The 23,950-nt window shown below is 32.1% G+C and overlaps 1 protein-coding gene across 2 annotated transcripts in view; it reads left to right on the forward strand.

Moving 5' to 3' along the window:
* The window catches only part of ATP9B (ATPase phospholipid transporting 9B (putative)), a 431,234-nt gene that overhangs the window by 38,117 nt on the left and 369,167 nt on the right, over positions 1–23,950 (forward strand). For both annotated transcript variants that reach the window (XM_051970555.1, XM_051970554.1), the window contains exon 3: positions 23,673–23,823. In XM_051970555.1, coding sequence (XP_051826515.1) covers positions 23,673–23,823 — 151 coding nt within the window. The remainder of the gene's footprint in view (positions 1–23,672; positions 23,824–23,950) is intronic.

Here is a 23,950-nt window from a genome sequence, read left to right on the forward strand (position 1 = left end):
GCCTTATAAATGTTGCCTGCACTAGAATCAATACCAAACACTTTGCCATATGAAAAGGACCTTATGGCATTCAAATCTGTTCTTCAGTTGGAATTTTGGCTAGAGAGGGATTAACTTCAACCTGAGGTAAACAATCATTGGCTTCAGCCTTGGTTAATGACAGTTTGTCTCAGACACTGAGAAAATGTTCAGCCCATCTCTTTAAATCATGTCCTTATCACTGATCAGTGATTCCACTAAGTAGTTGAACTTTACCATAGATCTTTGACCCATAAATAGTCTTCAAGGCAAATAAAAACTCTTTGGTTGTTACTATCAGTATAAAATCACTATCAGATAAAACAGTATCTGCTTTTTCACTGAGCTGTATCTAAATTTTGCTTGCACTTCTGATGAAGTTAAATATTGCCTTTTTAGAGGTGAATTAACTGTCCTGCTGGTAAACTCTGGGGAATTCTCATTTTTCATTTAGTAACTTCTGAATTTCACAATCATTTTCTTCAAACCAATCCTAATATTTGTGAATCTTCTGGCCTAAATGAGTAAATGCAATGCTGTTTACCAAATCTCTGAAAACAGCCCACTCCTTTTCTGCTCTATGTGCCAGCCATGTGTTGGCTCAGTTTTCCCTACATGTTAACAACAAACTTCCTGCTCGGAGTAGTGCTCTTAATCTGTTGACATTATCTTCTGGTAGACCTTGCCACTTTTGTTGAATATGAATATTATGTGTCTATAATCGGTCCACTACTCTGTTACTCTCACATCCTATCTTTCTCTTTACTTACAGTCATATAGTCTATTAAATGCTAGTGTTTGCTGTGATTTGCTGTGGGAAGGCCTCCCATGAATTTTTATTGCATTTAGCTAAATGGAAGACAAATATTTATATGCGAAGGTCATGACATGTTGATTAAGTCTTCAGTAGTAAGTGACCATTACTGTTGATGTTTGTGACTATTCCCCACAGGAACTCCCTGCTATACCTGATAGTCTGTGCCTATTCTGGCTTTAAAATCATCCAGAATTACAGGCTTTTTGTGTTTCATGCAAAGGGCAGGATTTCTTCCTGCTGCAATAAGAAGACTAGGATTAGGTTAGGTGAAGCAGACAATTTTTAGGGTACTTTTTTCTAAAAGCCATGCCAGGAGGTGAATGACATGGTCCTAACAAATTCTTGGATACCTGGGGTTTACTGAATCCCATTGCTGCTTTAATTCAGTAAGAATGTAAAATTGCAGCCTAGGTTGCCTATGTGCAGGATTGTGACTACAGTTCCCAGTGTATCCATACCTGCTTCTTCACTTGCTTGTTGCCATTGGATTTCAAGGTGGATAAAATTGATAAAATGGTATGGGTCATATCTTTTGACTTGCACATAAATTGGATTTAAGTGAAACAGGGTTGCACAAAGTCATTGCTCTCAGTCTTCCAGAATCATTGAAGTTCAGTAGATAGATAGAAGTTAAATTGATTGTCAGTGTCTCAGGATACAGTAAATGACTGGCATCTTTGATGTCTAACCAAATAATTGCTCCCTCCCTGTCTCTCCTCCCCCCACCCCAACTCCACACTCTCCATCTGACAGTCTTGAGGTCTGATTAAACTAATTTTCCAAAATAGTTTTACTGAAGTGTGGTCACTATGTATGGTACAGCTTCTTTTAGCCATAGATGAGAATTGGCTGGCAGGTGGATACCACAAGTAAAAAGTAGTCCTGAGAAAGGGCTTGGCAGCCCTAATACCAGAGGTACTAGTGTTCCTTTAACACATTATGCAGAAGTGTGGGTAGGCGGAAGGGTTATCTATACCAAGCATATAAAAGTTTCCCAGAAGGAATATGCAGATATGAACAATTTGTCCCAACAGGCCATGAAGGCAGAAGGAGCAAATGTTGTGGAGCATTTATTTGATTATACATTAAAGATGCCAGTCATCTACAGTGAGCTATCCTTTCATTTACCTAACTTTGTTTCTTTGCTCTGGCTTAATTTACTGAGAGCTTCCATTCTTCATGTAGTGGTATGCCTACTTGTTGGTCATTTAAAAAAAAAAAAAACAGCAAATTGCATCTCATTTTTAGAGTGTCAGAAATTATGCTTACAAATTGTTCAAAGCTGTGTGACTTTTTCTCTCTTTTTTTGCTGTTCTACCACTATTGTTGCTGACATTAAAAGGAATATATGGTGCTGAAGGCCATTTTCTATTATTTTTTTTCCTCCCTATGTGTTGTTATGACCAAGTAATTTATTAGGAGATGGCCAACCTGGTGTTGTTAGGCCTCTTTATATTTAATTTTATTGATTCACAGAAAGCAATTATGAGGCACGATCTCTTGTCAGAATTGTATTTGAATTTTTTCAAATATGGTAGTATCTGTTAAAGCTTGTTGTTAAAGTATGTTCTTTATTAGAGTTCAGAATCCCATATCAGAAACTAGCTGGGCAAGATACTTAATGTTTCTGATATATGGTTTCCTTATCTGTAAAATGAGGATGTCAGATTAGATGGATTCTAAGGTTCCTTCTAATATAAAATCTATGATCTATGAAGTTTTAAAGAAGTAAAGAATTGAATCATAATGACCTTTTAATGTCCTGATATTTATTGTCTTCTGAGGACAAATATTAGGCAATTTTGTTAACTAGTGGCTTTCTAGTATCCAGACTGTTTGATATATTCAAATAATAATTCAAATGTCCCCTTACATTAAGCATTAGATGTATTTCTTGAAATGGTGAGTAAAAATAATTTTTTCTGTTTCTTCTATTATTAAATAGAAATGTTTCCTCAGTTTGGCCTAAATTATTAACTGTCACACTTAGAAAAATAGATTTTAAAAGAAAATCTAGGGGAATCCAAAAATAAAAATACCAAACCCATTATGTTATCCTTACTTCACATAACATGTTTTACATTAATTGGCAAATATATCTTTTCTTAAAATGTTAGAACTGATTATTATTGATTACCTTGCCATTTCCAAAATTAGAATCATGGAAGCCAACTAGGACAGACCCTGTAAAAACTATATAATTCAGTGGCACTAATATTATCTAGTCCATTGTTTCTCAAATTATTTTGACAGTAGAATCCTTTGGGACTTTAAATAGAGTTGAAAACTCATAAATATTTAGAGTATTTGGAAGCATAAAATGCCATTTGAACTAAAGTCAATTGAAGAAATTTTCTATCAGAATAAATCCTACTTTAATACAGGAAACTTTGCTGCATAACGATATGTATTTTTAATTTAAAAATATAGCATCTAGTTATTGATCCCTTAGGGGAATAGTGATTGCTGGAAACTCATGCTGATTCATTAAGAACATATCATGCCAGATTAGGTTTTTTTGGTAAGTCATTAAATGTCAGCAGATTATTGGCCTTAGACATAATATATCTGGATTTCAAAAAGCATTTTATACAATAGTAGCCAAGATGGAAAGATGTGGGTTGGATGATAGTATAGATAAATGATGCATATCTATTTGAATGAAGAAACCCAAAGGTTGATAGAATGCTGATTATAACTCTGATGAGTATTTTCAGTATTACTTGAATGAAAGTATAGGTGACATACTTTAGATAACAGAAATCTGGGACAAAAGCTAATGTATAGGTTGTTACAATTAGAATCCCCAAAGATCTTGAAAGGCTATAGTAATGGTTTGAATCTAATAAGCTGTCATTTAATTGGGGGCCTAAAGGCTGAAAGAGACTTTAGATTAACAATTAAAATTTAAATTTAAATTAACAATTACAACCCCCTCATTTTATATGTGAAATTAAGGCACACAGAATTTAAGAGATGAAGGATCACACAACAAATAAGTCTCTAAAATAGGATTTGAATTGGATTTCATAAGTCCAGTGCTTTACAACAGAGGTGTTAAACTGATCATGTGCAGCTGTAATACCCTCAAATGTAGTCAGAACATACTGAAATATAATTAAGACATATTTAACAAAATAAATATGAAAAATATAAATAATATGACATTTTAAAAATGTCACTATATGGTCCACAGAGATTTTTATGTAAGAGTTAGTGGGCCTATTTGAGCCCATTTCTATTTGAGTTTGACATCACTGTTTTATATGATGTTGGAGGACTGGCTAGAGAGTTAATTGATGTTTTGCCACTTGTAAAATCACTTAATTCTAGGTGTCTCAGTGCTCTCAAGCAATTCTGTTGTAGAGCATCTGTTGGTCTGCATGTGTAGAGATTTCCACATTGGGAGTCCTGCATAATAGTGAGATCATAGATTTAGTCTAAGAAAATGGCATGATGTTAAACTGCAGTTAATTTTAACCCACAATTACTGCTAAGGTTACCTTGGGTAAATCATGTAATATCTCCTGATCTTAGATTTTTTTGTTTTTTGTTTTTTAATTAAAGCTTTTTATTTTGAAAACATGTGGATGGATAATTTTTCAACATTGACCCTTGCTTAGCCTTGCGTTCCAAAATTTCTCCTTTTTTCCCCCACCCCCTCCACTAGATGGCAAGCAATCCAATATATGTTATACATGTTAAAATATATGTTAAATCCAATATATGTAAACATATTTATACAATTATGTTGCTGCATAAGAAAAATCAGATCAAAAAAGAAAGAAAATGAGTAAGAAAACAAAATGCAAGCAAATAACCAAAAGTGAGAATGTTATGTTGAGATCCACACTCAGTTCCCACAGTCCTCTCTCTGAGTGTATATGACTCTCTTCATCACTGAACAAGTCAAACTGGTATCAGTCATCTCATTGCTGGAAAGAGTCACGTTTATCAGAATTGACCATTGTATGATATTGTTGTTGCCATGTACAATGATCTCCTGGTTCTGCTCATTTCACTTAGCATCAGTTCATGTAAATCTTCCAGGCCTCTCCAAAATCATCCTGCTGATGGTTTCTTACAGAACAATATTCCATAACATTCATATAACATCACTTATTCCTCCATTCACCAACTGATGGGCATCCACTCAGTTTCCAGTTTCTGGCCACTACAAAAAGGGCTGCCACAAACATTTTTGCACATGTGGGTCCCTTTCCCTCCTTTAAGATCTCTTTAGAATATAAGCCCAGTAGAAACACTGCTGGATGAAAGGCTATACACAGTTTGATAACCTTTTGAGCATAGTTCTAAATTGCTCTCAAGAATGGCTAGATCTGTTAATAATTCCACCAACAACGTCTTAGTGTCCCAGTTTTCCCATATTCCCTCCAGCATCTGTCATTATCTTTTCCTATCATCTTAGCCAATCTGAGAGATATGTAGTGGTATCTCAGAGTTTTTAATTTGCATTTCTCTGATCAATAATATTTAGAGCACTTTTTTCATATGACTAGAAATGGTTTTGATTTCTTCATCTGAAAATTGTCTGTTTGTGTCTTTTGACTATCTGTCAGTTGAAGAATGGCTTGAATTCTTATAAATTTGAGTCTATTCTCCATGTAATCTAGGAATGAGGCCTTTATTAGAACCCTTAAATGTAAAAATGTTTTCCCAGTTTGTTGCTTCCCTTCTAATCTTGTCTGTATTATTCCATTTCTTCTTTGGTCACAAATTCCTTCCTTCTCCACACATCTATAATATTACTCTTTATGTGTAAATCATGAACCCATTTCGATCTTATCTTGGTATATGGTGTTAGATGTGGGTCAATGTCTAGTTTCTGCCATACTAGTTTCCAGTTTTCCCAGCTGTTTTTGTCAAATAGTGAATTCTTATCCCAAAAGTTGGGGTTTTTGAGTTTGTCAAACACAAAAATAACTATAGCATATTGACTATTTTGTCCTGAGAACCAATCTTAGTTTTTTAATTTGTAAAATGAAATGTTCAACTAAATTATTTTTATTATTTCAAGCTTTGATATTTTGTGTTTCTAAAAATCTCTATGATTGATCTATTATATTGGGTTTTTTCTCCTCATAAAATTACCTCCTTTTTTTATTATTTCAGTGATTTTTTTTTTAACTTTAAGTTTTGCTAATGTTTCCTTTGAATTTTCAGGATTTCTATTTTGATATTTATTGGAGTTTTAGTTTTATTTTCTCTAGTTTTTCAGTAGCATGTTTATTTTTTTTATTTGTTCTTTGTTTTATTGATATAAGCATTTAGACAAATGAATTTTCCCACAAATACTGCTTTGATTATATTCCACATATTTTAATATGTTGTTTCATTGTTGTCATTATCCTTAATTAAATTATTGATTATTTCTGTGATTTATTTTTTGATTCATTTTTTGGGATTAGATTTTTTAGTTTCTTATTAATTTTTAATTCAATGACCCTTTATTGATATTAGAGTCATAAAGAGATGTTCTTAATATTTCTTATTTTCTATATTTGTATTGGTTTTTATGCCTTTACATGGTCAATTTTTGTGAAAATGCCATAAATAGCTGAGAATAGTTATATTTCTTTTTATTTCTATTCAGTATTCTCTCTTTCTCTCTTTTTTTTTCCCACCAAGGCAATTTGGGTTAAGTGACTTGCCCAGAGTCACAAAGGTAGGAAGTGTTAAGTGTCTTGAGACTAGATTTGAACTCAAGTCCTCACGACTTCAGGGCTAGTTCTTTATCCACTGTGCCACCTAGCTGCCCCATCCATTCAATATTCTCTTAAGCAGAGCTTCTTAAACTTTTTCCATTTGTGACCCCTTTTCACTTGAGAAATTTTTATGTGATGGCCAGTATATAAGTATATATAATAGGTATACAAATTAAATTTTTACTGATAATATAATCATAATTTCATGACCCCCACGTTCAATTATGAGACCCCATGTAAGGTTGCAAACCATGTTTTAGAAGCTGGACTCTAAAGGTCTATCATATTTAACTTTCTAAACTTCTTTCATACCTTTGACTTCTTTCTTGTTTATTTTATAGTTAGATTTATCTTGGCTCGAGAAGGGTAAATTGAAGTTCCCCCATTAGCATGGTTTTACTGTCTTTTTCTTTCTGTAACTCTTTTAATTTTTCTTTCAAGAATTTGGATGATAATACATACATACATTTGGTGCAATTTTCCCTGTCTAGAAGTCTTTTAATTACATTTAATAGTAAATCACTTTATCAGATGCACATATTCTAACCTATCATCAGTTTCTTGTGAATGAATCATGGGTGAGCAGCTTTGGGAAGAGAAAATTTTTGTAAAGTTTGGCAAGGTAGGGAAAGCCAATCTAGTGGCCTTAGGAACCACATTTTGCCCTAAGTAGAATGAAAGGAAAATGGTTAAATGAAATTTATAGCAGTGATCACATGATGACAGTGAAGGATTAAACAAATTTAATTTCTGCTAAATAAAAAAACAAATCCTCAGTGCAGAGGGAATGCTGGATTCCAAATTAAAATTCAATCTCTGATATTCATTGCCCAACCATGGACAAGTTGTTAATTTAATTTCTCTGAGCCCTAGGCATTTTTAAAGACTTGCCTATTAAATTAAGTTACAAATTGGTTATAGTTTGTAGAATCGGGGGAAGTGTTCACAACTTTGAAATTGAAAATTCTTGATCTGTTTATATAAATCTAATTTCATGCTGTTGAAGAAAGATAGTAAAATTCATGAAAATGTGCTGACTAGAATTAGAGTGTCATTGGTACAGTGACACTTTCTACACTTCATTAAGTAAGTCAAGATTGTTTGTAAGATACATTAGTTTGTAAGTTCCTTGAGGGCAAGGACTCTCTCTTGCTTCCTTTTTTTTTTTTTTTTTTTTTTAATCTCCAGTGCTTAGCACAGTATCTGGTACAGAGTAGGCATTTAATAAATGTTTATTGATTGATTGAATGATTGAACTCATTCCTCACTTAGTTACCACAATGACTGAAACCTTTCATTTCATTTCCTCTTTAAATTTCCTCCTTAAATCATCCCTCCTTTAAGCTAACTTTCCACATCACTCAGCTGAGAATCTTGCTTTGTAGTTCATTGAAACATTGAGACCATTTACCAAGACTTTGCTTTTCTCTCCTCTGTCCTATGTCACCCAGCTACTTTCTAAGATTATCTCCTTCACCCTGCCTCATACAAAGACATGGTTGTTAAGGATCATGCCCAAGAGAAGGGGCAGGTCAATTCTCCAAGATTCTCCATGGCTGTGAATCGTAACATCTGAAGGAGTTGCAAAGCAGCCTTTACTGACACACGTGTTGCTTGTGGACTGGGAATGAAATAAATTGGAGGGAGAGGGAAGAGGAGAGAGTTCAGACAACACAACTGCCTCTCAGTGGGGAGGTCAGAGAATGCAACTGCCTCTTAGTCTCCTTGTATCATCATCCTCTCACATGAAGAGATCCATTCTACAGGTCTGAGTTAGACTTCCTGCAAGCACTGGCAAGTAGCCCCCGTATTACAATACGTGGTCCTTCCTGACCAGGCTTTTTTTAAACTTCTTTATGTACACAGATGATCTCATTCCATATCATCTTCTTTCACAATTTCTTCCTCCATTTCTACTTGCTCATTTCTTTTTTTTTAATTAAAAAATTTTTTTTTTTGGTTTTTGAAATTTACTTTTATAAGATTTTGGTTTCCATTTTTTTCTCCCCTTTCCTTTACCCCCTCCCCAATACAGTAGTCAATCTGATAGAAGTTATATTTGTACAATCATATTAAACATATTTCCACGTTAGTCATGTGAAAGAAGAATCAGAACAGAAAGGAAAAAATCATGAGAAAGAAAAAAACATGTAATGTGAAAAATAATATGCTTCAGTCTGCAGATATCATAGTTCTTTGTGTATAGCATTTTCTATTATGAGTTTTTTAGAATTGCTTATATCATTGTATTGCCAAGAAGTTGATCCTTTATTTTCAATCTCTCCCTTTTACTGGCTACTTCCTTATAATAAATATGCCCTTCTCCTTTCCTCAAAAAACTCCTCATTCATTTTTACTGTCTTATTTATCCTGCCTGCCTTTTTGACTTACCTCTGTTAGAAGACCATGTATAGTAGTCTAACTTTTGACTTCATCATTTCAGCTAAAATACTCTATAAATTGACTTCCCCTTCTCTACCAAGTTTAGCAAAAAATAAAAGTACTGTAAATTTTCTTTTCCCAAAGTTGCCATTCTTTTGTTTATCCCCAAGGAACTGGTAGGTTTTTCTCAATCTTCAACCTTCTTGACTTGCCGGTTTTTGCCTTGCCTTTTGCCTCTTTTTATATTCTTAGTGCTGACTGTCCCTCACATGTTGCCTCTTTTTATATTCTCAGTGCTTAACTTAACACAGTGAGTGCCTATCACATGTTCACTTGTTTTTCAGTCACGACTCTTTTGACTCCCTTTAGAGTTTTCTTGGCAAAAATACAGGAAATGCTTTGCCATTTCCTTCTCCAGCTCATTTTACAGATGAGAAAACTGAGGCAAACATTTGGTGACTTACCCAGTATTACACAGTTAGTGTCTGAGGCAAGATTTGAACTCACAGAGATATCTTCTTCATTTCAAACCTAATACTATTTACTACATCATCTACCTGCCTGACTGATGTAGGCACTTAATTTTTTCATAGTATCTGATCTATGCTATGATCCATAAGATTATGAATCTGAGAGTACATAACTTTGGAAATTCAGACATTTTGAGAATTTGTGAAGATCCAAACATTCCATGGATAGTTTGCATCAGAGAAAATATGATTACATAGAATTTTAATCATTCTAACTTTTCCCCAACTCTTTTGCCCACATAACACCATTTTTATTCCCATTTCCAGTCAGAATAGTGAATTGAAGGATAAGCAAGAGATTTGGAATTAAAAATTTTTAGGACTAATTGGATATTTCAGCCTCCTTATTCTTAGCAAATTCATGCTGTTACCAAAACTTATGTAGTTTGGCATGATATATATGTTGTGACTAATTGTCAAAATTAAATAATAGCAATATACTCTAAGAAGTTTGGGCTAATTTTTTGAACAGATGACTTAGATTTTTTTTTTAATCATCAGCTAGATTAACAAATAAACTTGATTCATTTATTTATAGAACATATAATTTATTATTAATAATAGCTAGAATTTAGTTAACACTAGGGATTTCAGATACTTTACATCTATTATGTCATTTGATTCTCATAAGAACCCTGGGACTTAGCTATTATTATTTTGATTTTATAGATAAAGGAATAGAGAGGATAAGTGATTTGTCCAGTGGCACACAGCAAAGCATTGAGGCAGGATTTGAACTCAGATCTTTTTTTTTTTTTTTTGAAAAAAAATTCTTTACAACGTTATCCCTTGCATTCACTTCTGTTCCAACTTTTTACCTCTCTCCCTTCACCCCCTCTCCCAGGTGGCAAGCAGTCCTATACATGTTAAATATATCACAGTATATCCTAGATACAATATATGTGTGCAGAACCGAATAGTTCTCTTGTTGCACGGGAAGAGTTGGATTCAGAAGGTAAAAATAACCCAGGAAAAAAACAAAAATGCAACAGTTTACATTTATTTTCCAGTGTTCTTTCTTTGGGTGTAGCTGCTTCTGTCCATCATTGACCAATTGAAACTGAGTTAGATCTTCATCTACTTCTGTCAGAATACATCCTCATACAGTATCATTGTTGAAGTATATAATGATCTCCTGGTTCTGCTCATTTCACTTAGCATCAGTTCATCTAAGTCTCTCCAAGCCTCTCTATGTTCATCCTGCTGGTCATTTCTTATAGAACAATAATATTCCATAATATTCATATACCACAATTTACCCAACAATTCTCCAATTGATGGGCATCCATTCATTTTCCAGTTTCTGGCCACTACAAACAGGCCTGCCACAAACATTTTTGCACATTCAGGTCCCTTTCCCTTCTTTAGTATCTCTTTGGGGTATAAACCCAGTAGTAGCACTGCTGGATCAAAGGATATGCACAGTTTGATAACTTTTTGGGATAGTTCCAGATTGCTCTCCAGAATGGTTGGATTCGTTCACAGCTCCACCAACAATGCATCAGTGTCTCAGTTTTCCTGCATCCCCTCCAACATTCATCATTATTTTTTCCTGTCATCTTAGCCAATCTGACAGATGTATAGTGGTGTCTCAGAGTTGTCTTAATTTGCATTTCTCTGATCAGTAGTGATTTGGAACACTCTTTCATATGAGTGAAAATAGTTTCAGTTTCATCTGAAAATTGCCTATTCATATTCTTTGACCATTTATCAATTGGAGAATGGCTTGATTTCTTATAAATTAGAGTCAATTCTCTATATATTTTGGAAATGAGGCCTTTATCAGATCCTTTAACTGTGAAAATGTTTTCCCAGTTTGTTGCTTCCCTTCTAATCTTGTTTGCATTAGTTTTGTTTGTACAAAGGCTTTTTAATTTGATGTAATCAAAATTTTCTATTTTGTGATCAATAATGATCTCTAGTTCATCTTTGGTCACAAATTTCTTCCTCCTTCACAAGTCTGAGAGGTAAACTATCATATGTTCCTCTAATTTATTTATAATCTCATTCTTTATGCTTAAATCATGGACCCATTTTGATCTTATCTTGGTATATGGTGTTTAGTGTGGGTCCGTGCCTAATTTCTGCCATATTAATTTCCAGTTTTCCCAGCAATTTTTGTCAAATAATGAATTCTTATCTGAAAAGTTAGGATCTTTGGGTTTGTCAAACATTAGATTGCTATAGTTGACTATTTTGTCTTGTGAACCTAACCTATTCCACTGATCAACTAATCTATTGCTTAGCCAATATCAAATAGTTTTGGTGACTGCTGCTTTATGATATAGTTTTAGATCAGGTACAGCTAGGCCACTTTCATTTGATTTTTTTTTTTTTCATTAATTTCCTTGAGATTCTCGATCTCTTGTTCTTCCATATGAATTTTGTTGTTAGTTTTTCTAGATCATTAAAATATTTTCTTGGGAGTCTGATTGGTATAACACTAAATAAATAGATTAGTTTAGGAAGTATTGTTATCTTTATTATATTTGCTCTGCCTATCCAAGAGCACTTAATATTTTTCCAATTATTTAAATCTGACTTTATTTGTGTGGAAAGTTTTTTGTAATTTTGCTCATATAATTTCTGACTTTCCTTTTGTAGATAGATTCCCAAATATTTTATTCTATTGACAGTTATTTTGAATGGAATTTCTCTTTGTATCTCTTGCTGTTGGATTTTGTTGGTGATGTATAACAATGCTGAGTATTTATGTGGATTTATTTTGTATCCTGCAACTTTGCTAGAGTTATGAATTATTTCTAATAGCTTTTTAGCAGAATCTATGGGGTTCTCTAAGTATACCATCATATCATCAGTAAAGAGTGATAGTTTGGTTTCCGCATTACCTACTCTAATTCCTTTAATCTCTTTCTCCACTCTTATTGTCGAAGCTAGTGCTTCTAATACAATATTGAATAATAATGGTGATAGTGGGCAGCCTTGCTTCACTCCTGATCTTACTGGGAAAGGTTCCAGTTTTTCCCCATTGCATATGATACTTACTGACAGTTTTAAATATATGCTTCTGACAATTCTAAGGAAAAGTCTTATTTATTCCTATCCTGTCTAGTATTTTTATTAGGAATGGATTGAACTCAGATCTTCTTAACCCTTAAGTGAATTACTTTATCCACTTTGTATTACTTTTTCCAGTGTCTGTTTGTATTTTGACTCACTTTCTGGATGATAATCCTGTTTGCTTGTATTTCTAGTATTAACACTTAACCCTGTGCCTAATACTTGGTAGAATTTTGATAAATTATTTCATTCTCTATTTTAGTTGGTTATATATGAAAGAAGTCATGGCATCTCTCTCAAAGTGGTATTTTTCCTCAAAAAAAATCTGTATATAACTAATCACAGAATTACTAGTATGTGAAAGAAGTCATATAAAAAACACAAAAAAATGATGATATTTAAAGGAAGGATTTGGTGGATTTTGAAGTAGTCAAATATCAATACAAAAAGGTCTGTGTGTTTAATGTACTTGGAGGTACTTTTCTTTTTAAAAATAGATTTGTATTTATATCACTTGTTTTTACATTGCCTAAGTTTTGTCCTGTATTTCTTCTTCCTGTCTACTCCTGAAAAGGCTTTTCTCATAAAAAATTTTTAATAAAAGGAAAAGAAGAAGAGAAAAGGCATTGATATCAAAGTGATCAATACAAAGAAAATAAATTGACAATACATGTAGTGTTCTACTGATGGAAATCCCACATGCTGAAAAGATTTCAGAGGAGGTGCCTAATCATATATCCTTTTTGGGATCATGCTTATATTTATTATTTTTAATATTCATTTTTAAAACATCCATGTGTCACTATATTGATAAATTATTTCATTATATATTTTAGTTGGTTGTATAGGAAAGAATTAATGGCATCTCTCTTCATAGTCTATTACCTTCATATACCACAATTTATTTAGTTCATCAATTGATGGATATTATGATGTTTTTCTAGTTCTTTGCTATCACAACAAAGTATTGATGTACTTATTTTTATGTTTATGAGAACTTTCTTTTTGTTAGTGACCTTGGAATATATGTCTAACCATATTTTTTATTTTAGCCATTTTATCTTCATGATTACAAATTGCTTTCCAGAATGGTTTTACTGACTCGCAGTTCTAGCAACAATTCATTAATGTGCCTGTTCCTCCGTGATTTTGGAAGATTTTTAATGGAGTATTCTAGGAATCTGTACTTGATTCTGTTTGGTTTATTATTATTGTTACTATTTTTTTAGTGAACTATTTGAATTGATTGAAGTCGTGCTTATCTGTTAAGGATCATGCTTAAGTATGAAACCCAGAAACCTGCAAAGGGGGCTGTACTATTAAGGGGTGGGCTAGTTCTCTGAAAGCCCCCACAGCTGTGAATCATAACACACTTGAAGGAATTGCAAATCAGCCTTTTCTGAAACAAATGTTGCTTGTGAATTGGGAATGAAATAAATCGGAGGGAAGAGGAAAGAGGAAAGAGGTCAAGGAACACAACTGCCTCTCAGCCTCCTTGTATGGTTAATATCCTCTCACATAAAAGGATCTATTCTGATGGTCAGAATTAGATTCCCCAGCAGCCACTAGCAGATGGCTCCTGTAATACCCAGCAGCCACTAGCAGGTTGTTCCTGTAATACTTAGCAAATTTGTAAATGAAATGAAGCTGTAAGAGCTTAATGTGTTGGATGTTAGAATTGATCTAGTAAGATCTTGATATGTTAGAATAATATACCAAAATTATTAAGTTGAAGATTTTATATGATAAGTGGAAAGTTTTACAATTGGTTTCCAAAAATTCTACTGTGCAAGCATAGAGACCTTAGGCACAAACAATTGAGGTTTTTGAGAATTATATAAAATATATGGGGAGTCTACCTACCAAGACACTTGGGAATTATATGCGAATTACAGGAATTACCACAAAACTTTGTGATATTAATTGTTCTTGGTTACTCTATGTCCATGATTCAGTGCCATTTCAAACTATTAAAAAATTATAGAACTAGATAAGATAATAAAATTTATCTGGAGAACAAACAGTAGATACAGAGCAGTAATTATCAAAAGCATTTATGTAGTATAGGCTTCAAAAGTATAAAAATGAATCATTGTAACAATTACAGAAGATCTGGGAACAAATGAACCTTCAAGATCCCAGCTTTTGAAATATTATTCAGAAACTCAGGCAAAACTCAGACAAAAATTCCTGGGGAAATTAGAAAGCAGCACAACTTAAATAAGAGATAAACGAATAACTATATACCAAGATAAGCTTTAACTTGATACGTGACATACATATATATATATATATATATATATATATATATATATATATATATATATATGTGAATCTTTTTCTTTTCAAATTAAAAAAATTTTTTTTTCAGTTTCAGATTTTCTTCTCTATCTCCTCAATCATTGAGAAGACAAGAAATTTGATGACTTATAGATATGAAATTATGCAAAACATTTTCACATTAACAATATTACAAAAAAAGCAAGAACCATAAGGAAAGAAAAAAAAAAACCTACTCTAATCTGAACTTAAAGTTTGTCCATTCAGTTTCTGGGAATAGATATTTTTCATTATGAGTTTTTTGGAATCATTGTAGTATTGAATAGAATAGCTAAGTCTTTTATAGCTGATCATTATAATATTGTCCTTACTATATGCAGTGCTTTCATTCTGCTCACTTATTTTGTATCACTTCAATAAATCTTAGATTTTTCTGAAAATACGCCTTTTTCATTTTCTCCTTTTCCCCATTCCACTCTTTATTTCTTAGAGCATCACAATCACATACCACATATTATCTCTTCAATTTCAGATTCTTTGCCACTACAAAAAAAGCTGCCATAAATAGTTTTGTACTTAGAGGTCTTTTTTCTTTTTCTTTTTCTTTTCCTTTTTTTTTTTTTTTTTTTTTTTAATTTCTGAGATGCAGACTACTAATGGTATTGCTGGGTCAAAGGGTATATAGTTTTGTAAAGCCCTTTGGACATACTTCTACATTGTTCTACAGAATAGTTGAGTCAGACTTTATGCACAAATTAAAGCAGCAAGGAAAAAAATTACCTTTTGAATGTTTGGATAAGAAAAGTCTTCATGATCAGAGAAGGAATAGAGATGATTACAGAAATAAAATAGACAATTTTGATTACATAAAATCATGACATTTTTGTACAAACAAAACAAAAGCAGTTAAGATTAAAAGAGACATGTGAGATGGAGTGTATCTAGATAGGTGTTAGCCCCGAAACCTGAAGATAAAATCATAATACTCCCTGAAGTAAGCATATCAGTCTTACAGGCCCATCCTTATGGAGATCTTTGGAAATTCTTCTCTTCCCCTATGCCCTACTATATCCAATCAGAATGCTGAGTTTTGATATTAAACCTCTCCCTCAGGGTAAATTTGCCTTATAAGTCTGCCTATGGCATCTTTACTGAATCCCTTTTGGGGTTGTCACTCCTCTCATTTTGTCTCCTGATTTCTTTTCTACTTGTTAGCTATAGCTAATTAACTCTTATAGGACACTGAAATCTGAATTTAGCTTGCCAGTTAGTGGTATAGTTCTACCTTATGGCTTATTCTCTTTCTCCGGTTTAATTGTAAATTTCATTAGGGAATTTGTCTTTTTCCTTGTTAATTTTTAAAACCCCTTTCCTTGCTAACTATGTTCTTCTGAATCTATTTCATATTTACTACTCCTAGTATATCTTTTACCTCTTCATTTTGTCTATAACCTCTTCTAAATAAAACAATTTTTTGTCAAAGAGCATAGCATTGTGAATTCTTCACATATGCCTTGTTCCTTGTATTTTAAACTAGGAATTGCTATCTGGACCTCATCATAGGTAACAGAGAAAAATTTCTGCAGCAAATTTCTCAGATACAAGTCTTATATCCAGGAATAGGAATCCTCAAAACAAACAAAAAGACATATAAGTTATCAACAGCTATATTAAAAAAGCTCTAAGTCACTAGTAATAATATATACATTAAAAGAACTCTGAAGTTCTATGTCGTAATTCATCAGATTGACAAATTGTGATAAAAAAGGAAAATGAAAAAATTTGAGTGGGTCTATGGGAAGATAAGCACATTAAGGTATTTGTCAAGGTGGGCTATGTATTGATCTAACCCTTCTGGAGAAAAATTTGGCACTGCTCCTTCATCCTCAAAAATTATCTCTAGCATGGTAGTAATGGACTATTTTGCTTCTCCACCGCACATATTTCCTCTTCTCTCCTACTTTCACACAGTTGCAAAAATGATATTTCTAAAACACAAGTGTGTGTGTGTGTGTGTGTGTGTGTGTGTGTGTGTGTGTGTATAAGGAGCTTTACAAATCTTAGAGCCCTATTTAAATATCATCATTAAAGTTGACAATGCAAGTTATCCATTCGTTGGTATTATAATACTTGAAAAGTGAGGTAGTCTAGAATAGTATTTTGAACATCATTTAAATAGCTAATTTTGTGTGTGTTTTCATACTAAGGAAAAATAGCTTGGAGATGCAGGACCCAAGTCATAATTAAGGCAGAGAGCAGATTGCTTAGTTCTGTTAGTAAGTGAAAGGTAAAGAGTTTAGGGATTTGAGATCTTGGAGACAGAGAGATTGGGTAAGTTTCTAGGTACATAAATTAGAGGGTGAGTGAAAAGCATTGAAACTGAAGAAGTGGAATTGAGAATTCTGATCTTTTGTGGAAGATTATAAGGAAACAGGATGATGAGAACCAGGGTCAGGTGCTAACTCTATTAAGTAAAGTAGTATTTGATGATACAGACATAAAAAGATAGTTGTTTGTGTTTTGAGTTATTGTATTAGAGTAGAATAGAAGTGCCACTGATGATTAGCAGTGGATTTGAACTCGGGGTCCTACTGAATTCAAGCCAGTGCTATCTATCCACTGTGTCATCTAGCTCCCCGTGGCCAGTTTTTTTAAATGATATGTTTTACAATGAGTGATTCAGGCCAGTTGCAACAGACTTGAGATGGAGAGTGCAGTCTGCATCCAGAAAGATTGTGGGGACTGAATGTGGATTAGAATATAGTATTTTCACCTTTTTTGTTGTTTGCTTGCTTTTTTGTTCTTTCTCATTTGATCCAATTTTTCTTGTGCAGCATGATTTATTTCATGAAAATATTTATAGAAGGATTGCACATGTATTAAATTACTTGTCTGAGGAGATGGAGGGAAGGGAGGGAGAAAAAAATTTGGAACATAAGATTTTGCAAGGATGGATATTGAAAACTATATTTTGAAAATAAAAAGCTAAAAAAAGGTATGTTTTAGGTTTTTTTTATTAGATTGAATATTCAGCCATACCCTTTGACAAAGATGTATCTTAAGAAACTGTGTACAATTAGCCAATTTAGAAATTTGCAATGGCAAGTATATTCAAACTTCTGATATATTTAGGATGGATTTTTTTTTTAGAACATAGCTGTTTCCAAGAAAATGTTTTCCCACTTATAAATAAATAGATAATATAAATTTATTAAAGGATATAAATTATCTGTAGGTTTCCATGTGGGAAAATCCAGCAGCATTAGCATAATCCAAGAAGTATGAGAAGTAAAAAAGTACCTAACTCTATATTTCTAGGGCCAAAATATATATTTAACAAAATAACCTATACTTTTTTGTGTGTGATTTAAATTTTGAGTACTTAACATACTTTGTAGGCATATATACTAGATTGTCCATAACAGGATCACTAGTTATTTCTTTCATAGTAGACAATCAAGAGAATAGTAAATAGAAAAATACTACTTTTCAGGAAAAAATATTTTTAATAGGAGGATAAATTTTAGGAGAGATATTGAAATTATTTGCAATTCAGGCTTATTTAATTTTAAAGAATTGTAATGCCCATTTCAGCATATGTTTACTTTTCTGTTCATTGTAGGTTTTGTAGTAAGAGAACATTTTATTATTTAAACTATAATGAATCAATAAAATGTTAATTTGCAAAAAACTATTGCTTATTTTTATTTTCATATTTCAATACAATATAGAATTTTTAGGTCCTCATGCTTTCCTGTGATCATTTTTCTTTAACTTTAAATTTTCCTTTAAGCTTATGAAATTGTAATGCACATAGATCAATACTTTGGAGTTCTTTGGCCTAGATTGATTTCTTTCTCATGAGATTTACATTCCACTTGTTATCAAAAAACACTTTGTCCCTATGAAAATGGTGCAATTGAATGGCATTTCCATATGAAGTGAAGGGGATATCAAATGCTTGGATTAATCTGGGCTCCAAAATAGCCTGTATACTTTCAATTAATCTGCACATTTGTTATGCAGAAGCATGGGAAAATGCTGATCTTCTAAGAGTGACATGACTACTGTGTTGCTTTTGCTTTAGTTACCAAGCTACACTTGAATGCAATAATTACAGTATGTTGGGATTTGGAGAAACTTATTTCAGTTTTTAGGGGAATGTAGTTTAGGCCAATTAAAATTTAGTAAATAATTAATGACCTTTTGCTATCCATTTTTTAGTTTAGTTTTCTCTTTGGATGATTCTATTTTGAATTAACGATTTATTATATATCAAGAACAAGAGTAATATTGTTGTTTGGGGCATAATTTAAATTTTAGAGGCAAGAAAACTTGTAAATGATTTATTTACAATGAAGTATCTAGAATATTGTAAAAATCTTATTTAGATTGTTATACTGAACATGCCATTCTTTTCTCTTTTCTTCTCTTCTCTGCCAAATATGAAATTTTCCATCCCTGCTTTGTATTTTATTAGTTCTTCTTATTCTCATTTGTTATGTGAACATTGTTTTGGCCTCATGATATTATCAAGTTATTAAATTTTCCTCCCGAAGGAGGAAATCATGGCATAAATATTCACTCTATTATCTCCTTGCCATCTTCCTAGCCTGTTACATCCTCCAAACAGGGATCTTTACAGGGTATGGAGGTACAAAGTCACTACTAAATTTTGCAGTGTTCTTACTGATACCCCTCATTTTTAATCTGTTCTCTTTTTTGTGATGGTATTTTCTCATTTTGTAAAAACTCCTATGTGAGTTCTTGTGAAGCTCCAAGATCATTAAATTCTTCAGATGTTAAGATATATTTAAACATTCCATAAAATAGCATGTGATTTAATAAATGTCATATAGTACATCTTAAGAGAATCCTTGCATTTTGTCCATTTTGTGAACATTAGCACAGTAAGGGAACTTTTATGCCTTGTAAAATTAGGAATCTTAGCTTTCATCTGAAGGGTAGGAATTATAAAAACAATGGCATGAGCTAGAACTCATTAATCACTTAAATACCCTTAAAATCAGTATTACTTAAGCTTCATATTCTTTTAAAAATTCAGGAATGCCTATTATCTACTTCACTTGAAAGCTAAGCTTTAAAATTTTGTGGAACAGAATGGCATGTCTGAAATATTCTCCAGAAGGGTTTTTTTTTAATGCGTTTGAAACATTTTATAAAAAATAAAATAAGTGATAGAAAACTTGTATTGCATTTGTAATATTCACATAATAAATATACTTTGAAAATAACCTTTCATGTTGAAGTTAGTAGCATAAGGATTATTGAACTTCGAAAACAAGTAAAAGTACATTGTATCAGGAGTTAGAGGAGACGTGGGTTCTAATCTAGATTTCTTCATTATACTAGCAAGCAATTTCATTTAACCTCTGTTGTCCTGATTTCCTCATTTATAAATAGTTAAATTAGATGATTTCTAATGTCCTTGCCATATATGAAATTTTGTGTTCTGTAGTTAGGATTTAAAGTTTTCTATGATTAAACGGTAGAATTCAATAGTAAAGTAATAACACAAACTTTGTACTATACTGATATCCTACTTCTCTTAATGCTCCGCATTTTGTTGACTAGTTTACTTTTTCAGTACTTCACTGATGATTATTAATATTTGTCCTTTCACCGTCTTCCCTCTAAAGTTTGAATGAAGAGATGCATCCACTTAGGACATAGAAAAAATATATTCCTACTTTTAGAAGAACTTGAGAGGACTGTTTACAACTATTTAGCTATTCTGGAAGAATATCTCTGATTTTGGAAGAATATATTTAAAGATGGTATTTTTGCATTTGGGTTGTGGGGGAAAGAGTATACTAAATGGAAATATGAAAGCAAGGGTATGAATAGTTTTGAACATATCAAATTTTTAGTAAAATTGATTGGTTTTTGATGTGTCAACTGCATTATTCTTCAGCCTAGATTAAGTAATGTTAAAAGTGTTTGGGTGATATCTTATTCATTTCATGCTAAAATATTTTTGAGAGATTGAATTGTGTAGAATTTAAAGCATACTGTTATTTATGTATAAGCATGATATCGAATGCTTTAGGTTCATACATTTGTAAGTGGACTAATCTGAATAAGGTTATAGTCTGTGGCCTCTTATTCCATATTATCTTAAAACTTGTTTCTTGGGAAATATTATCTAAAGTGACCTAGATGAATTCTCTCATCTCAGAGTTAAAATATTCAGTTAATTCTTTAGAGTACTATCTGATCTGAATGGAGGCTATAAACATAGCATTTGAATGATGCTGTATAGGAGATGGGCAGATGGCAAGAAGATTATGAGGTGAAGTTTTCTTGATGCATGAATTATTGATTTTTATCAGATCATTAACATAAGGCTGAGCCCATGGCACAGATTCCAAAATTGAGTAGTGACTTTGTAACTCCATAGCCTGTAGAGATCTTATTTGTAGGTGTAACAGTTTAGAAAGCTGGCAAGGAGATAGTAGGGTGAAGCATGGATCCAGTGGATCATGGTTTTTGAAAAAATAAGATCAGTACTATAGCACTATTGTAATCTTGCCCTTAAAAGACAGGATAACTTTTATTTTGCTATCGTTGTTAGCTTGCATATCATCTAGTGGTTTATCTGAATCTTTGTGAAAATTAGCCATTACAAGGGAATTTTATTATATTTGAAATGTATATACAAAACCTGAGAGTCATTTGGAGAAACTTGAGTACTAGAATGATTAGAATTTAAAACAAATGACATGCAAGAAAAATGTCAAAGAAATGAGAGCCATAAAACCAATTACAACCAAATTATTTTAAAGTCGGCCAATTGGTAAGAAACATAGATTTTAGCCTAAACATTTGTTTATTCATAAATAGTTCCCCATTTTGAAAATTAGTGCAATTTTAACTGATTCTTCTCCTTTATAATTTTATTAGGAAGATCTTTTAATCAACCAATATTTTTAAACACCTATTACGTGCTAAGCAACGTGCTTAGGACTGATGATATAAAGAATGAAACAAGCCCCTGTATTCTCAAAGAACTTACAGTCTAAAAAGAGTAGATAAAATAAATGCAATATATATATATATATATATATATTTTTTTTTGGATTGAGTATTTACCTTGCTTGGTTGCCAGGCACTTATTTGTGGTGTTATATTCAAAAGTGATATTTTGGTGGCACCTTCAGTTGTTACAAAATCTCATGGAATTGGTATGAAAGTTGGGTTTCAGAAAAAGGTACAAACAACTCCATAAAAATATATAAAATACTTGGGAAGTAATCTTACTCTTAATTAGTCTACTCTGAATTTAATGTAACAATACTAATTTTTATTTTAGGAACCTTCATATTGTATGAAACATTATGTTATGTGTTTGTGTATATCTATAAAATTTAAAAAATGGGCAAGAATTTGCATATTAAAGTGCAATAGCACCTTGCAAAATTATAAGTGTGTACTTCTTCCAATGGGGCCCTTACTGGTCAAAAATTTTTTTGAATTGTTTTGAAATAATTTTTTAGCACACCTGTATTAGATTTTGAATAGTAAGTAATAAATCTTTATTCTTTGGAATAATTAAGAGTATCTTAAAAATGAGAGATAAAGTAATGAGGGTGTGTTTTTTTGTTTTGTTTGTTTTGTTTGGTGCTTTTTTTTTTTTGCTTATAAGTGCAAAATAATTTGGAAAGGAAATTTCTAAGTCTTTTTTGTGAGGTCAAATCCGTATTTATATAGTATATAAAAATACAGGGCACAGATTAAAATATAGTTTAGGAATGGAAAAATTCTTATAAGAGAGATGTCTCAGTAGAAACATAGTTTGGAATTGTGGTAATTCAAATATCAACATCATTAAAATAAAATTATCTGTTTTTGAAGTTTCCATGAAAAAGATATTCCATGAAATTATTAGAATTGTGGGTTAATTAAGGTTAAAAATAATGCTTTAGATAGTTGTTTAAATTCCTGAATATTTCTAAGAGAAATTTATTGACTTCCTTTGAGAAACATATGACAAATAAATGGAATTCTATAGATAATTATGCATAACTCACTTTCATTTCTAATGTAATTTTAAATCTTTATCTTATTTTGCTTGTAAAGGCAATGAACTAAAACATTTTTTCTGCTGTCTTCTAAGATATTTTAAAACATCTTCATTGTGGGTATACTTTATACTTTAACATAATGTTCAAGTTAATAAAAGGGTCTTGTTTTTCTGAAAATCCTGATATATTAGTCACTTGCTGGCTTAATTAAACCTGAAGTTGAATGAAATTTGTTATCATGTTGAATTAAGTTATTTCTTGCATGGAAGAGAATTAGTTAGCTCTCCAGCAGTATTTTCTGTTCTACTTCTTTTTATCAACAGGATTCCAGATTAAATAACACTACCCTTTCAGGTAATTTGGGCCCTGAATAGTAATGGTATATCACCTAATGTTCCCCCAAAAATCATTTTCCAAGAAATAGAAAAAAGTGATTACCTTAGAGCACAGATGGAAGAATATGCTAGATTAATTGGAATCTGTAAAGGCTTTATCACTGAGTGGTGTATTAAGACTTCCCAATAATCTATAGTTATTCTTCCCCAATACATAAAACATCTAATGTTTCAGTGTATTAATGGTTGAATTTTGTCAATAAGAGAGCCTAGCAGGAAAGCTCATTTCCCTGAGGTTCCAGAAGCCATTACAGACTTCTAAAAATGTAAATATGTTCTAGAATTTTGATTGCAAGTAGAAATTTGCACAATAAATCTTGTCTTTTTTTAAAATTAAAATACTTATAATTAGATAAGCTGTAAGTATCTTTGCTAAATTTTGAAACAAAAATGACTTCAAATATAATATGTTGAAATTTTTTGGACAAATACAAAATAATAATCTTTGTCCCATTCAGTTGTTGTGACTGGCTCATAAATGTTTGCCGAAGAAAGAAGGAACTGAAAGCTCGTACTGTCTGGCTTGGATGTCCTGAAAAGTGTGAAGAAAAATATCCCAGAAATTCTATAAAAAATCAAAAATACAATATATTTACCTTTATACCTGGGGTAAGACTACTAATGTTTTCTTAAAGGTGGGCTTATTAAAGCTAAGATCTTAGTTTGCTTTTCACTAAAGACTGCAGAAAATATCTTTTTTCTCTTGATATTAGATTTAAAAATGAGAAGGAAATGT

The sequence above is a fragment of the Antechinus flavipes genome, chromosome 1 (genome assembly GCF_016432865.1).
Source record: "Antechinus flavipes isolate AdamAnt ecotype Samford, QLD, Australia chromosome 1, AdamAnt_v2, whole genome shotgun sequence".
Lineage (NCBI taxonomy): Eukaryota > Metazoa > Chordata > Mammalia > Dasyuromorphia > Dasyuridae > Antechinus > Antechinus flavipes.